Raw genomic sequence first — 17,053 nt, 5'->3', positions numbered from 1 at the left:
TTCCTGTGAATAAGATTATTTCTTTAAAAATGAATTTTATGAATTCTCAGTAAAATATATATATAATAGTATACAAGGACAACCCCCACCCCACCCCCAGTTCTGCTTACTCTCTAAATACATTTTGGGGGGGTGTCCCAGAAAAGGTATCATGAGTATTATGGTATCTGTGGGGACCCCCTGCCCTAGGCAAAGCCCTTCTGATTTGCACGGTCTTACTTTGAAAGCACAAGCCATTCCAGTCCCAGAACACTGATACGAACGCCACAGTCTCTTGTTTCCCTTTGGGGGCTGGCATTGCAGACCCCCAGCAGTTGAGCTGACTGGTCCCAGAGGCCACCATTCCACACTGCGGGCTGTCATGCTGGATTTTAACTGAAGTCCAGCTGGATTTTATGAAGCTGGCAGATATGTTCTCAAACTTCCCCTCTCTGTAAATTAATGGAGGAATAAAACAGAATTCTGTTGAGCCAGATGGGAATATTCTGCATTTCTGCTACAAATGGAGTATGCTTTGAGGATTTATCTTTTTTTTTTAATGGTATTTTGCCTGTAAACTGAGCATGTACGTAGTGGGTTAGTTGCCCACTACTTTTTGTTTAATGTCTTTGAGCTAAGACGTTTGATCTTTACAAAGTATTTGAGATCAAGGGGATTAAGCTGTAGATTATCAGAAAAATGAAATTTTTAATGCTTGTGAATCAAGGACTTTAAATATAGGTTTTCTGTAGATAGTAGCTAAACAATGTAGTTGAGGATCCTGGATGAGACAACCCATCATTGAGAGTCCTTTACTGGGAAAATGCTTTTATACCCAAGAATATTTCCTGCCTTCTGATTGTTGTGTCCCTTTCTTGTAAAGAGTGGTGATCATATTGTAATTTTTGTTTGTCTTTTAGATTATTTCTAAAGCGAAAGTGTGTGGAATCACCAGTGAATCTGAAACAGTTAAAAGGCTTCGTCTGGCAGTCACAGATAAAGAATTTACTTTCAAGGCAGGGCAATGGTAAGATTCTTTTCTGGATTTATAAAAAGAGGAGCATTTTACAAGTGTAAGCCTAAGGGGCAAGCAAAATCAGACTCCATAAGACCTGTGAATCTCCTCGGATTTCATTGATAAATATCAACATGAGGAAGCCATCCATTGGAACCAGGGCTGCAAACACACACCATTTTTCTGTCTTCAGATAGACTCTTGGCACTGCTATTTGGTGGAAATATGTAGGTTGCCCAAATGGTGTCGTCATGTTTCCTCTAACAGAACAAATAACAGTTCCAGGAGGATGTTTGAGGCTGGGGAAAATGTGCAGGAAGAAAGAATTGGACATCTTAGCACTGTGAACCTGATCCAGATCAAGAACTTCACGGCTGCTGGTTTTACCAATAATTACCGCTCCAGGGATTCATTCAAGAATCTTCTGGCATCTTGTCTAGTCTGGACCTAAAGCAACAATAAATGTATGCAAATAAATCCAAGTGATGCACTTTTAAAGAAATTCACAGTGACAAAGACTTTTTCCCACTAGTCAGCTTTGAATGAAACATCTGGGAAAAATTAATCTGCAAATTTGTCTTCTGGTATATTGTGTTATCTGTGTAGTGTTTTCTGTGAATGATGCAAGTTATTTGATTTCAACTATATGACAAAGTTGGTGGCCTAGATCCTGTGGACCACGTGACTGTTTCCACATGCTTAACAAAGCAGTAGACCTACAGCTCCATCCAAGGGCTGTGCACCCCCAAGAGGGTATCTGGCTTCCACGTGACTGAGAAGCCCCCACTGGCTTCAACAGACTTACGCCATGGTGGTGGCAGGGCGCTGAGATACCGATGGTGTGTCTGGAGCCGTGTTCCAGTGCCAGGGAGGGCTGTGGCGGCTGCACACTGGGGAAATCACTCCTCCACCAAGGTGAATGCCCCAGGGAGGGCAAATCCCACCAGTGGATTCACTGTGTGTGTCTCCCCCCCCCCCCCCCCGAATGGGACTCCCAGTTTCTCAGTCAAGAGACCTGCATACCACGTGAGCAATGCCTATAGAAACAGTTCAACTATCGGCGCTCCTGAAGTAGCATTATGGACGTTTGGCCATAGTATGGTTGAGCACATGCATCTGTCCTGTGCTGTCAAATCACTGGAATATCAAATGCTCTCCCCTGTAACTCCTTCTCATCACCTGATCTTCTAGTCCGAAATGCTGGGGGGTGAGCCTGGGGCACACTTTGTCCAGTATGTACTTTCATTCCCTGAGCCATAATCACTTCCTTACCATTGTCCTTAATGCTTCCAGTGAAACTGTCACTGTTGAACATTACATGTTAGAATTTGTCACTTTGGGTGTACTGAGGAGATGTTTTCAGATGCCATTTTGAAGATTGAAAACTGGGCCTGTCAATTTCCTTCTGATTCCCTCCCCCACCCTTCTACTGTGGGTCCATCTGGTGAACAGGTTTTATAAGAACCACAGTTTATGTGTAAGGATTTTAATAGCACGAGTTACTAGCACAGTGATAATTTTGCAGTCTTTTACATTTAGAACAAGAAAACGAGATGTTGATTGCAATAATTCATGTTTGCAGAGTAATTTGCCACAAGTCTTCGCACATGTGCACAGATGCATACTAAATTTGTGCTGGCTGGTTCTCGGAGAAACGTTTACCCTTCAAAATGTTTTGGTAATTATCCCGAAAACTGGAATCTTTAATTATAATTACTCTTTTCATTATCTTTCTTTAAAGTATTCTAATTCTGTTTGGCATGCTGACTTTCGCCAATGCAGCTTGTGAGTGTGATTGTGTTCTAATGAGTGTGTTGAACTGGGCCATGAGGGGAAAGGTTAATAAGGCCGACTTTTATAATGAAGTGGCAGGGTTTGCCTTCAAAAATTGCACACGTCTCTTCCTCGGATTTGCATAACAAAAAGATGTGCTGACTTTTCTTTTTGCCAGGTTCTAATTGATTTTGTTCATGTTATGTCCTCTTATGGGGTTTGAGCGATCACAAAATGCAACTTAGTAGAAGCTTTAGTATCTCTGAGTGTTTGAGTCTCTTCTAAGCAGTAGTATGTTGACATTGACTGCAGGAGAAATATGATGGTTTGGACCTTGGGGAACTCTTGCATGGGAGGGAGAGGAAAACATCGCCATTTACAGGAGATTGGTTGTGGTGGGTTTTCCGGGCTGTATGGCCATGGTCCACCAGACCACGGCCAAACAGCCCGGAAAACCCACCACAACCAGTTGAATCTGGCCGTGAAAGCCTTTGACAATACATTCACAGGAGAGTTTCATAAGATCCACGGTACTCCTTTTTTACCTCACTGCTTGCTCAGCAACCTTGTTAAGAGAATTGGGCTGTTATTCTCTGTATTGCTGTTGATTTGCAGTTGCTGTTTTGGGGCTTCCAGATTATGCAGTAAGAATAATATAATATATAATGTGTTGGGAATTGTGTGGAGGGAACGTAAGCCACGTTGGGGTTCTTCTAGTTGACAAGTAGAATATAAATGAATGAAAGAAGCACGAGGAATGCTGGGACTGAGTTTTGGTAAATACTAAAAGTGATCTGTGTACCTACTTTCAAATACTGTAAAAAATCTAAATGAATCACTTGAAACAGCAAAGAAAGAAAACTGGTTGTCAACAGAGACATAACCCGGGTTATTCCTAGTAGCTATGCTGAAGCACCAAATTAGGAATAATGTAACTTTAGCTCAGTGGTTCTTAACCTTGAATCCACTATTCCTTCTCCAAGTACACAGCATTGGGATTCCCCCAAATGCACACTATTGGAATGCACATTAGCACTATAAAATAATTCTACTTCACTTGCTGTCAAAAGCCGTTGCAAGTGGGGGTCGGGGCTGTCTAAAACTGTAAATGCCACCTGGAGGGTATTTGCCACCTGAAGCCTTGCATATCCCCCTGTTAGAATTATTCCTTTAACTGTTGCCACTATTCAGTTTACATACTCATTAGGTTATCTGTTCTACTAATATTATATTAAAATTGTTTCAACAGATAATATGAACCCTTCCTATAAATTGCACATTGTCGTCTGCTTCGTGTACATTAATGGAAGTGTCAAACTCCGTTAAAGTAAAGAGAAGACTTCATTACTAGCTTTCATGAGAGATAGACCACTTTTTGAATGTAGGACTATTGATAGCAGTCCCAAGAATCTGCACAACTTCAGCTTTTTAGGCTATGCGTACTGGGTAGGAGAAGCCTATACTCAATCCTGAGGTGTTGTATGTGGGAAACTTTGGAAGGAAACATTTTGATGGCAATTCAGAGTCATTTTAGGTTATGTAGAACCTTCATTTTTCCTTTCCTCTTAATCAAGCTTCTGTTCAACTTGTGTTGATAACCTGTTCAATACAGCACATTTTCTGATTAATTATGAATAAATGCATATAAATAGCATCTATATGACTATAATTATATTCAGTATCTATAGCTTTCTGGGTGGAATACATTGGAAGCTGCTGCTGCTGCTATCTATAATTAGTGAAGGATTCCAGAACGTACTCTGAGTTGAGGCATATTTTAGGTATAAAGGAGCTTCTTTCATCTCCTGGACTATTATTTCACAGTTAATTGTATTGCAGTGCCGTAATAAAGCTGAGCTGATTCTGTAACTGTTCATCATTGTGAGCATGCAAATCCACGGATTGGTGCGCAGCCTTTGAAACATGACTGGCGGCTTGGGGTGTTTCTGTATGTATTTTTCAGCACTTGTGTGTAAGGCCGTCATCAGGTTTAAATAGGCTCTCCTCTCTTGGTAATTTGCAAGCTGCTCTGATGTTTCACGTCTGCCATGCTGTATCACAGAAGAAAGTCTGTTGCACTGCTCAGATTGAGTTTTTAAACTTGGTGATATCATTTGGTGGGTTATACCTCGCAGCAGTAATCGCAAAGAATGGAACTCAGAACTCTAGTGACTGGTTTGGTTCTATATCATGAACATTTCTGGATGTAACGTAATTGTAGCAGAGGGTGTTCATGCACTTTGCTGCTTTTCCATTCAGTTGGCCTTCGTGTTTACTAAAGCTGATATACATGTAGTCCTTGTCTGCATGCTTTGTTTCAGAGTTGTGGGCTCAGGCATTTTATTTAATTTTTAAAAGATACTATTTCTTTGCCAGTTGTACATATATACACCTGCATAGATGCCTTCGTGGGGAAAGGTTTGAGATGGTATTGTCACCTGGCAAGTAGTGTGCAATGTTAAAGCCGATCTCTTTCAGCCCCAACCCAGGAAGAATTAGTGAGAGTTTAAAATTTGGTGAATGGCTGCATTTGCTCAAAAGCTGCTCGTAACTTCATGGACAATGGACTCCACCGAAACACAGGATTTGCATTCACCAATACTGCTACTGCAGGGAATGCACATGTGAATCACTCCCTGGACTGAGAACCCCCACCTGCAATACTATACTATCAACCATACCTTTGCATAGCAAGTTCCACCCAAACACTTACTGATTGGTTCCCCACCCGAGGACATGACAATTTTATACCCCACTAAAACATTCCCATTCTCACTGAACACAGTGTGTAACAGACTTCCTTCTGTGACTCACCTCTGAAGATGCCGGCCACAGATGCAGACAAAACGTTAGGAACAAGATGCACCAGACCACGGCCACACAGCCCGGAAAACCCACCACAACCAGCTGCTTGGAAAGTTTGTAGTAAGGGAAGAGAAGAGGATGGAACAGTAGCTAGGAAACGGGGGCAGCCTGTGCTTGTGGTATCTCTTTAATGAGATACTAATTTTGTATAACAGCCTGTCGATCCCACAATAGGGGGTAAACTCTTATGCAATTTGTACCCAAACTGAATAAAAAGACATATTTGTAACTCGATGTGTGCTAAAATAGTTGTCACTAGATGGGGCTACAACGCAGCTTGCAGTGCAGCATCAATGATGTGGGCTAAAATGTTTGATCTGCGATGAGATGTGAATAGACTTCATATTGATGGACTTAAGATCTTTCTACAAATTCGTAGCAATTTCTTGAAAAACCTGGGGGAGACAGTAATGTTGCTGGATAAGAAATCGTCTTTGAAAATGAGTCCAGTCATTCTGAGCCAGGGAGGGTGATGATTGGCATGCAGAAACCAAAGTCTTTGTGTGGATCTTCTGCTGAGTGAGATCCCATAGAGGCAAAAGTGTGTTCCTTTTGGGTAAATTAAAAACAGTTGTGTACTACACACATATCCGTTTACTTTGAGAGCCAGTGGTGGACTGAAAGGCGGGTTTTAAATGTTGTCTGTATTGAATCAGGTTTGCATACTCATCTGTTAAAAGGCTGTTGGTGAGTGAATTCTGGGGAGGCCTGAAGGAAGGTTCCAACCCCCCCCCCCCCTTGCAGGCTGCATAGTATTTCTGAGGATCTAACTGTGCTTTCACTGGGAACAAACTCAGATCTGCCGGCAGCTGCATATGGATCTGCAGCAACCTCAGTACTTGATTTAATGATATAAGCAGTAAGTCACCGTTGGCAGAACTGCCTCTATTCAGGCTTGTATAGTACTTACGTTGGTCTGGTAGTAGTATAGGAAAAGAAGAAACAGCCTGGAAAACCCACATCACCCTAAGAAGAAACTGTCTGTTTTGTTGTTGTCCTGGAAGAGGCATTTGAGGTCCACTTAGTAAGAGTATTTTGCGGTATCTTGAAGGGCTGAATATTCATGATACATTCATGGTACATACTGTACCTTCATTGATGCCTGATTATTGTGGCTGACAAGTTACCTGGCAAGAACTTATCAAACAATATACACCAGTGTGGTATAGTGCTTAAGAGCAGTGTACTCTGATCTGGAGAACCAGTTTGATTCCCCATTCCTACACATGAGTGGCAGATTCTTATCTAGTGAACTGGGTTTGTTTCCCTGCTCCTACACATGAAGCCTGCTAAGTGACCTTACTAGTCACAGTTCTTCAAAACTCTCTCAGCCCTTCCCCCCACCCCATAATGGTCTTTTGAGGGTATTATAAAAAGCATTTTGGGGCTAGCTCTCTGCCCACCTGCCATTTTGTGAAGTTCACTAAGCACATTTTCTTCCTTGGCAGTGATGCTGTACACCATTTCTCTCATCGAAGTATAGTGAAACGATCATTATAGCATGCCTGCTTCCCTTTTTAAAAAAATTGTCTGTTGAAAATGCGAAGCTGCAAAGTTGCACACAAGGGTAGCCACGCTGGGGCGATTATAAGGGGGTGGGGAGGAGTTTTGTGTTTATTACCATCATATTTTTACTGATTGGATCAATAATCTTAAAAAGGATTATATCATTACTTTTAAGAAGGATCGGGGGTGGGTAATTATTTCCATTGTTAAAGTGCTGTATTATACGGAAGAACACCACCCCGGAAAATTATATTTGTGCTGTGCAGAATTATATTTGTACTGTGTGGAAAAGACCAAGGTGTTTGTTGTGAGGAGAGGAAGGGAAAGAGTTTGTAAGCAACTTTGAGACTCCTCACAGGAGAGAAAGGCGGGGTGTCAATCCAAATCCAATCTCTCCTTCATATATATGATTTATCTAGAACACTATGAAAAGAGAACCATTGCACAAGTTGAATAGCAGATTACAGGTAATCATACTAGCCCCAAAGTAGCAGTAGTGCCTACGTCTTGTATTTGGATTAACTAAATGGTTACAGAGGACCAGACAAGCTCTGAATTTCCAGAACTGTTTATCATAAGTGATGCAGTGTTTTTTTTAAAGGGACAGAAGGGTGTGAAGCGAGGCTAGGTGCTCATGAGAGGAAAGTCCCGCAGCCTTCCATTTTAACAGTCTTAAGATGGAGCACAAGAGTTGTTGCTAATTTAATTGGGATAAACGTGGAAGATGGACATCAACAATGAAAAGATTTCAGGTTACGTGAGCAGCTGCTCCTCTCCTGTGAAGGCAGAAATGCCCACAGTAATTTGGATTTGTCTCTAATCAGATCACTTAGTCCCCTTGTAAGGCAGAAAGCAGAACTACTGTGGCCCTGACGTGAACACAGACTGAAATTAGTGGTGCCCTAGTTTATAATTCAATGGAAGCCAAATTGGATAGTTTTACTTGCATGGCACTACCTCAACTCTTTCATGGATTGCTGGATTGGTTATTTTCCAAAACAGTCAAAAATGGCTGGTCAAGATGCAGAGGTGCAGTGCAAAATGTAATCAGCTTAGTTAGAGCTAGAGGTGGGAAATGCAGAAAATTGGCATCCGGTTTAAATTTTTCCAAGTCCCTTATGCGCATCTTACAAATCCTGACTTTTCTTTCAGGGTTGACTTCTTTATACCTGGTGTTTCTGTAGTTGGTGGATTTTCCATGTGTTCCAGTCCCGGCCTGCTAGAGCGAGAGGGACAGTTGGAACTAGCAGTAAAACATACCATGCATCCTCCTGCTCAATGGGTGCACACACAGGTACGTGGAAAATAGTTTTGTCCAGATTGGTATTTATTTTGTATCTTATTCATTTTGTATCCCATTGTCCTGAGAGGAAAAAAATAAGTTTGGCTCCATTTTCTCCTCTTGGAACTGTAGGCTCTGTCTTTAATCCCCCCCCCCCCCCCACACACACACACAGAATTGCCTAGTTTGTCCAATCGCTCCCGTGCACAAATGATGCGTTTCTTCCCCTCTTTCTAGGACACATAAAGTGTCTGGAGTGTTCTGTGTACCGTGTTTCTTTCTCACGTGAATGTCAGCAGAAGAGTCCTATCAGCTGCTGTCACAGTCTGGCACCCTCCACAGTAGTTTGCATGAGCTGCAGTTCCTCTCTTTGGCCCCCTTCAGCTTTATGGTCGTCAAGAGAAATGAGCTCCTGTGTTGCTGACTCGCAGTTCAGTGTAAAATCAATGCAGTCGTATCACTTGAGCAAAAAGAATCCCCAGGTTGGTCCTAATCCATCAGTTGGCACGTGACCATTAAATGTGCTCCTACTGCTGCTAAATAGGTTAGTTTCATGCATCATTGGAATTTCAATAAAATTACTCATTTTGAAAGACTTTCAGGAAAAGTATGACCCACACATGCTAATATGAATGCTTGTGCAGATTTCCTATTGATTCCCTGTAGCCCATCAGGGGTCTTGTAAAATTTAACCTCATAATTATCTGCCTCTGAGGCATCTCCTTAGAGGTTCCTTACTTCCTTTCTTAATGTGCTTTTCTGCTTTAATTTTTCAAAATTACATTCATAGTGTTGTGGCACTGAAAGCAGTTATAATCAGTAGCCCCTCCTTGGCAAAGTGCTGGTGTGTTTAGATTAATGGGAGCACCACAGAAACTCCTGCAGTGGCTTCTGATTTATCATTAACAGGTAACAATTAGGACAGTGTTCCAGTTTTTCACACTGGCCATATGTATTTCCAAACAAGTCATTCTGCTTTTTCCAACTCTGATACCTCTGTAGTCTGTACATTGAAGGCAGAAAGGAAACTTAACAAAAATAGGAACTGGGATATGTATTGGATCTAAAAAAAAGAGGTATTCTTGAATTTCTTAGTAACTGCAAGGCTCTTAGGCCCCTTCCGCACACGCAAAATAATGCGTTTTCAAACCACTTTCACAACTGTTTGCAAGTGGATTTTGCTATTCCGCACAGCTTCAAAGAGCACTGAAAGCGGTTTGAAAGTGCATTATTCTGCATGTGCGGAATGAGCCTTAGATAGTGAGAGACATCTGTGATAGTGCCACAAAGAGATTACTTGGGTAACATTTTGGAGAGCATGGCAATTGTGAAAATTAAAGCTGCATATAAATCTCAACTAGTCATTTAGACAATTTGCCGGCTAATGGGTTTTTGTCTTAAAATAAATGCAGTGGTAGGAATTTATTAACTTTTGCTATGATATATGACTGTGGTACTCACTCTGTGACTCACAGGAACCCACATGTACACTTACCATCAGCCAAAAGAGCTACATGACCGCTGTGTCCCCTGTGCACCACCCCACCAAAGACAACTTAATAGTAAATGTATAACGATAACATTTTAATTAGCAGAGTTAATCTGCGAGTGCAGGCCTTTCTCCCCACCACTTCTGAAACTCAAGCCAGCTCTTGTTTATCTGAAAACTGCTTGAATAAGCCTATATTTGCCTTTGCCATCATTTTATATATCATCAATATATCATCAACCAAGGGGAAGTGCTTTCCTCTCAACCTCTTGTTCTGAGCTCAGCATGAGGCACAACTGGTCTTAGGTGGGAGAGGAAGATTGCCAAGGTACTCAGTAGCAGAAAAACGGAAGTAAAACCACCACCATCCCACAATCTTTCTTGTTTCCTGGGTGGCTTCCACGGTGGTGGTGGTTCTACTCTTTCTCTGGCCAGCTTGCCTGCCTCTCAGTAGCTACCCATGTGTTGGTATGAGGGTGCAGAGGCTGTTGAGCAGGGTGGTTTCTTGTAAGTGTGTTTTGAGAGAGAGAGGACAGCCCTTTATTTCCACTCCTGGCATGAGGCCTGCAGTTCAGGGAGGCTTGTATCTTCCCTTCCCTTCAGTGCTTTCAGTGGCTTTTTCAAGGCAAGAACAACCTACCGGGCACTAGCCCTCCTGAGCAGTGGCCTTTCTTTCCTGGAATATGGGAATAGGTACCACATTGGGGAATAATGGCTAGAAATGCAACATGCAGCATAGAAAAGAGCCACACGTGACCTCTGAGCAACTGTGTATTGATGATATAAAAAATGATGGCAAAGGCAAATATAGGCTTATTCAAGCAGTTTTCAGTGGGCATATGAGTGTAACACTGTATGATTTTCAAAGTAATATTTAAAAAAAATAAGGAAAAAATCATACTCATATTTGGTCTCAGATTCTGTCATGGTTTGTATTGCCTGTTTTTGGATAAGAGGAATATATGTATTCCAAGTCTCTAGAATGGTATTTGGTAAAAAAAAAACCCCACCCACCCCTTTTTTTGGAGGGGGAAATGGTTGAGCTGTTTCTAACTATGCCCATAAGAGCTGCATGAATATATTTATAATTGTAAGATGAACATTGAAAGCAATGCAGCTTTTTAGGTAGAGCAATCCAATAAAACTGTGATTTTTTTCTCATTACTTCATGTTTTTCTGGGAACTTTTTGTCTAAAAAGTTGGACTGTCATTTGATTGTAATTTTTAAAAAAACTTTTCAGTATTAAAAAATAACAGCTGCATCAAAGACGCTTCTGGGGGTCTTAAAATCTCTTGGGAGTTCTTCTAAAGAGCCAACATGTTCTCATGAGTCGATGGAATGAAGTGACTGCCCCCGTCTTATCACTCAGAGCAATCTGCCAAAGGACATTCTTAGCTATGAGGGAATGTGCGTATTAAATTGATGACATTTTTTCTTCCTAAGCAAACATTGCTGCCAGTGACTGTGCGTTTCTTCAGCCTATCACTGCTACGTCTTAGCTATTGGGCCTCTTGCCACGCTGACCCGTTTAATTTGCTTTCTAGCTAACTGTCCTTTCCTCAACACTCTCTCCCTTGTAGTGCTCTGTCGACTCCGAGGTGGCTTTGCGAGTTGGAGGCAACTTCTTTTTTGACCCTCATCCTGCTGACTCCCCTGTAGACCTCATACTCATAGCAGGTGGAGTAGGAATTAACCCTTTGTTTTCCATACTGCTCCATGTCACAGACCTCCACAGAAAACAAGAAAAGAAAGAAACCGGGTACAAAATGGGACTGACTAACTTGTTTTACAGTGCCAAAAACACGGATGAGCTGCTTTTTAGGGTAAGCCAACAAGCATTTCTTGCCCATTTGGTCACCATCAGTGGTCGAATAGAGCTGTGTGACCCTTGAGCCATGAGAGCAACCATCTTGGGCAGAAGGCGGGCAGTGGCATACCACTGGGTCAGACTAGGGAAGGGATAGGCTATGAGGGTCAAGGCTGGCGTCTGTGGAGAGAGCAGCTCCATCACCTCCCATGGCAGGAACTGAATATATTTGGTGATTCTGCCACTGTCTAGTGAAGCCAGCCATCTCTGCTGCAGTAGCTTGAGAACCAAGTTAGGACTTGGCCTGCGGGCTGTGCCGCTCTCCAGCTGGCTCTCTGACCTTTTGCTTGGAAGTTTGACTGGACCAGGAAGGACTGTGGTGTGGGGAAGGTTGCAGAGAGATTCAGGGAGGTATGCAGGCAATAGTGCAAATGTGTGCATTTCTTCCTTTCTTTCTACCTACTCCCTTGTGCAATGTGAGGGGAGAAGCATTCAGGGGAGTGGAGAGAGAAGTAGGTGGCCAACCCCAGCTCAAGTATTTGCGGGAAACGTTCTCTATGACTGAAAACATACTTGGATTGGTTGTAGGAAATGCCGTGAAGTCACAGCTGATTTACAGTGACCCCGTAGGGTTTTCAAGGCACAAGGAAGCAGTTTGCCATTGCCTGCCACTGTGTGGGCTAAGAGAGTTCTGAAAAAACTGTGAATGGCCCAAAGTCACCTAGCAGGCTTTATGTGGAAGAGTGGATAACCGAACCTGGTTGCCTAGATCAGTCTGCAGCCACTATACCACACTGGCTCATACCTAGATTGCATATTATAAAAATGAAAAAGTTGCATATCCTTATAGATGGGATACCCAGAATAGACTATTCTGATGCAAATCTTCAAATCCGTGGGGTTAGATTTCTGAGGAGCACGTCTGTTTTGACTTATTTGGCTGTATCATCTTTCACATTTCAGAAACACATCCTCGATTTAACAAATGCATTTCCTGGAAGGATCACATGCAGTTTCCATGTTACCCAGCAGAGTTCAGAAATCTGTGACAACCTTCGGCCGTACGTCAAGGGTATGTACTGCTGATGTGTTTAAACAGTAGTCATTGCATTGTGAATTGTGATTTCAGTGTTGCGGGGGGGAGTGCTGAAATTGACCTTGGCTCAGGGGCTGTGGCTCAGTGGTAGAGCATTTGCTTGGCATGCGAAAGATCCCCAGTTCAACCCCCAGCATCTCCAGTTAAAGAGACCAGGCAGTAGGTGATGTGAAAGACTTTTGCTTGAGACCCTGGAGTCGACAATACTGACCTTGGTGGATCCAGAGTCTGGTTCAGCATAAGGCTGCTTCAGTGTGTTCAATGTGACTATTTGGCCAGATTTTTCATACCTATAATGAAGTTTCAAACCATTTAAGCATGAACATGCAAAAGACTTCAGTGATTAAGAAGCATCATCCAATGGGAAGAGCGTCATCTTTCAAATACAGCAGCTTCTGTGGCTGCAACTATGACTTTCATTCACTGCTAATCAGAGTTTTCACTGTGTTTCAAGACAATCTTGTTTATTTACTCTGGCAGTAATTAATTAGGCCAAAGGGTAAATGTGATCTTGTTTCACCTTCTGTACTGCCACAGCTAGGTAGCTTTGATCTGTGTCTGGGAAACCACAGAACAAAAACATTTACCATAATTCTGTTCATAATAACTGACCTTTGGCTAAAATGGTCCATCCAAAACTAATAAGGATGGCAGTAAAATCCTTGCAATTTGCCTTAAACAGCTGAAGGAGACCTTGCTGCTAAAACATTATTTATCTTCGCACCCACCCACTTTTTTGTTTTTACAGTTACACGAGGATTTTTCTTAACTCTGTACCTCTTAACTCCTTTTGTTAGAACGAAGAATATCTGGGGAAGATCTAGAAAAATATATTTCCAGGAAGACACTTTGGTACATCTGTGGTCCACCGCCAATGACAGAATCCATCTCCAAGCTGCTAGAAAACCTCGGTGTGGCTCAAAAGAACATTTTCTTTGAAAAGTGGTGGTAGCAACAGCTGTTGAACACAAAATAAAAACCAAAGGTAATGAAATTGCTGTGTAGCCAGGTAGGTGGCAAAGGAGAGGAATGTCTACAGTCCATGGACAGTAATCAGTTTTCCATCATGCAAATGAAAACTCCCCATATTAACTTCTGTTCATTCTACATTTGCTCAGTAGATTTTATAATCGTGTCAGATTGATATATGTGACTGTCTCAGGTGCCACTTTGGAAATAAAATAAAATATTTCTTTAAGCACCATTGACTTTGTCCTTTTTTTTCTTTCTGTTTATGATATGTGAGACATTTACCGATGCATGATGGGACTGGGTAAGAATGAGATATTTATTTTATTTTATTAAATTTATAGATCGCCCTTCCCCAAAGGGCTCAGGGCGATGAACAACCACAGTAAACAAAGCATTAAAACACAATAAAAACAGCACAGTACCTCAATAATTAAAACAGGAACCATATAAATATTAATATCAGGTGGTGTCAGACTCCCCCTCACACCCCCACCCCTGTGCCTACGGGAGGCCAGATGGAATGGTGGCAGATGTACTTAGCCAGGCTTTGGACCCAAGTCCAAAGGAGAACCATCCGTAGGGGAAGGGAACTGGTTGCTGTGCCTTTCACCATACCATTTTCCACTGCCAAGTACACAAGCCTACTGTTGTGGTGGCTTTGTCTCTTCATCAGTTAGGAACTGGTATAATGAAAATTCAAGCAAAGCTCAAGATATACTGAGCTGGAAATGCAAGGGCTGGTGTTGAAATTATAGTTGTTGAACCCTACCTTGAATTTGTCAGGATATTCTTCTTGAAAAAGTAACTCCTCTTCTGACAAGTGTTTAGAACATAACTGTAAAACACCAGTCTCCAAATGCTTTACTTGGGTGGAAGTCCGATTGATTTCAGTGAGACGTGCCTCTGAGTATGGTGTTCAAGACTGAGTATCTGTCTTCTCCCAGGTAGGTAATCGTTAGGTAGGCATACCTGACTTTCTATGAATGTGCTTATTGGCTAATTTATGCTTTCTGTACCATATAAGTCAGTAGGGAGAGAGCTAATTTAAAAGTGACTGTGACACCATATATCCATGGCAGTTAGGAACTAATTACGTAAAATGTCTTGAGGCTACCGAAAGGTGCTAAATAAACTAATACTATGATTTGATAAAATGTTTAAACATAAGTCTAATTACCTTGTTGACTTTCTTTTTTCTTCACCTTCTACATCACTATCTGACAGCATGCTGGTTTTTTACTCTGCTTTTAAACTAAGGGGTTTTCCATCAAGGACTCATTTGTGTGGTTTCCCCATTGTGGCTGCCAATTCGTCACAGAAGCAATGGGGTTTCCACATGGTAGTTTGCCTAGCTTTTTCTTGACTTCAGTTCCCCCTTCTTGACAGCAACCTTTTTCCTATCTGCCAACTGGATTTTTTTTTAAAGGCAATTGACTTACTGTATCTTTTAAGTCAGTTTCTAGCCCCTTTTTTGTGGAGCAGTAGGAAACACATATCTCCACAGTGAAAGGGGCTAGAGATTTATTTTCAACTGAAAGCTGGGAATTCAGAGAATGGGCTAGACCAGGGGTCAACAACCTTTCCCACCCAAAGAGCCATTTCAACCCGTTTTCCACAGCCCCAAAGATCTACCGAGCCGGAGAGGTGGCTCCGCACGGAACCGCCTCCTGTTCAGCCCCTCCACTCACCTTTCCTTCCAGCATTGGAAGGCGGAGGCGCCAGGCAGGGAAACCCCTCTGCCTGACAAAGCAGGCAGCCACCTGCTCCATGGGGCAGAGGGAGGATGGTGGCCGTGGCCTGTCTCGTGCTGCAGAGATGGCAGAGGAGGGATGGCGGCTGCTCTGGAGGAACAGGGGGTTGCGGAGGGGCAGAGGGGATGGCCATGCTGTGGGAGGCAGCGGCACCAGGCAGGAAAAAACCCTTTGCTTGACGGAGCAGGCAGCTGCCTGCTCCGTGGGGCAGAGGGGGGATGGCAGCTGCTCTGGAGGGACACGCCCATGCTACCCTCTGACCTCCAGAGCAGCACTGGAAGGAGAGGTGAGTGGAGGGGACGCGAAAAGCCACCTCCAGTTTGGCCCCTCCACTCAACCTTTCCTTCCAGCATGTCTGGACGGACACGCCCCCTCTATCCTCCGACCTCCAGGCCACGTGGAGCCGCAGTATAAGGCTGAAAGAGCCGCATGCGGCTCCGGAGCCTCAGGTTGCAGACCCCTGGGCTAGACTGATTGTCATAATATCATAATAAGTCAATTGCTGATTTTTTTCTTAAAAAAACCTTTTGGGTACTCAATGGGGACAACACTGTTGCAGAGACTGGGGTGAGAAAACAGTGCCAATCTTGACAGGACCAGCACGATCCAGACTTTCCTGTCCTTGGGAGGGCTAACCTGTTTGTTTCTTGTGATTTCCCCCAAAACATTGCAGCAAAGCAAGCTTGGGAAGGGTCGCAAAAAAGATAGGGAGAGTCCTTTGGTGCATGGAAGCACTTCAGAGCTGTGGGTAAGCAGGAAAGTAAACAGCCTATGTGTAAGTGACCAAAGAATTGAAGGTGACTGGTGTGGTGCAGTGTCTACTTGTTGACATTTTATTGGAAAGGAGGTTAGGAATGCTATAATAAGGAGATAAATCTGTTTATGGCAGTCCACTGCTTCAACTAACTTTCTAAAATATATCTGCTGGTAAAACATTGCTGATTTTTCTCTTTGGACCTGGGCCCCTGCAAATTTATTGGATGCAGCATTACCCAAGGCAGCTAATAGGACTGCCTTGTATCAGACTGAAAGCTGTATTTATTCCCTGAAGGGGAACAGGCAGGACCAAGAGCAGGCCTACCCTTCTGCCAGTGCACTGTTTCAGGGCCATGTGTGTGCTCTCAAACCAAAGAATATAGGCCCTGATTGGGCATAAATGTTTACACCTAATTTTAATGTTATATTCCCAGATGGATAATTGGCAGGAAAAGACAGGTTTATTGTGACCCTCCCTACCCATGTAAGGAAGTGATCAGAGAATATATTTCCTTCTCTGCCTCCTGATTCAGTTTTCTGTGGTGTAAATTTTGTGAGAACTGACTTGACTGCTGAATTATTTTTTTCTTTTGAATCCATTTTCTCATTGGGTTCAAGATGTTCATAAAACAAGGCTGTGACGTGATTTGTAGAATGCACTCATTTGTCATTCACTGTCTTTGTACATTGTTATTGTGGCGATATTTGGTTGCAACAAATAAAATACAACTGACCCCCTGTCTGGTGAAAGATTATAGCAT

General features: G+C 42.7%; 1 protein-coding gene across 3 annotated transcripts in view; it reads left to right on the top strand.

Annotated features, from left to right (window-relative positions):
• The window catches only part of OXNAD1 (oxidoreductase NAD binding domain containing 1), a 28,891-nt gene extending 14,874 nt beyond the window's left edge, over positions 1 to 14,017 (top strand). For all 3 annotated transcript variants that reach the window (XM_048510848.1, XM_048510847.1, XM_048510849.1), the window contains 5 exons: positions 900 to 1,006; positions 8,291 to 8,432; positions 11,491 to 11,733; positions 12,681 to 12,789; positions 13,611 to 14,017. In XM_048510848.1, coding sequence (XP_048366805.1) covers positions 900 to 1,006; positions 8,291 to 8,432; positions 11,491 to 11,733; positions 12,681 to 12,789; positions 13,611 to 13,765 — 756 coding nt within the window. In that variant the 3' untranslated portion in view covers positions 13,766 to 14,017. The remainder of the gene's footprint in view (positions 1 to 899; positions 1,007 to 8,290; positions 8,433 to 11,490; positions 11,734 to 12,680; positions 12,790 to 13,610) is intronic.
• Positions 14,018 to 17,053: the final 3,036 nt, after the last annotated feature.

The sequence above is a fragment of the Sphaerodactylus townsendi genome, linkage group LG11 (assembly GCF_021028975.2).
Source record: "Sphaerodactylus townsendi isolate TG3544 linkage group LG11, MPM_Stown_v2.3, whole genome shotgun sequence".
In the NCBI taxonomy this organism is placed as follows: Eukaryota; Metazoa; Chordata; class Lepidosauria; order Squamata; family Sphaerodactylidae; genus Sphaerodactylus; species Sphaerodactylus townsendi.
The sequence above is the reverse complement of the archived record's forward strand: the minus strand, read 5'-3'. Positions and strand labels throughout refer to the sequence as shown.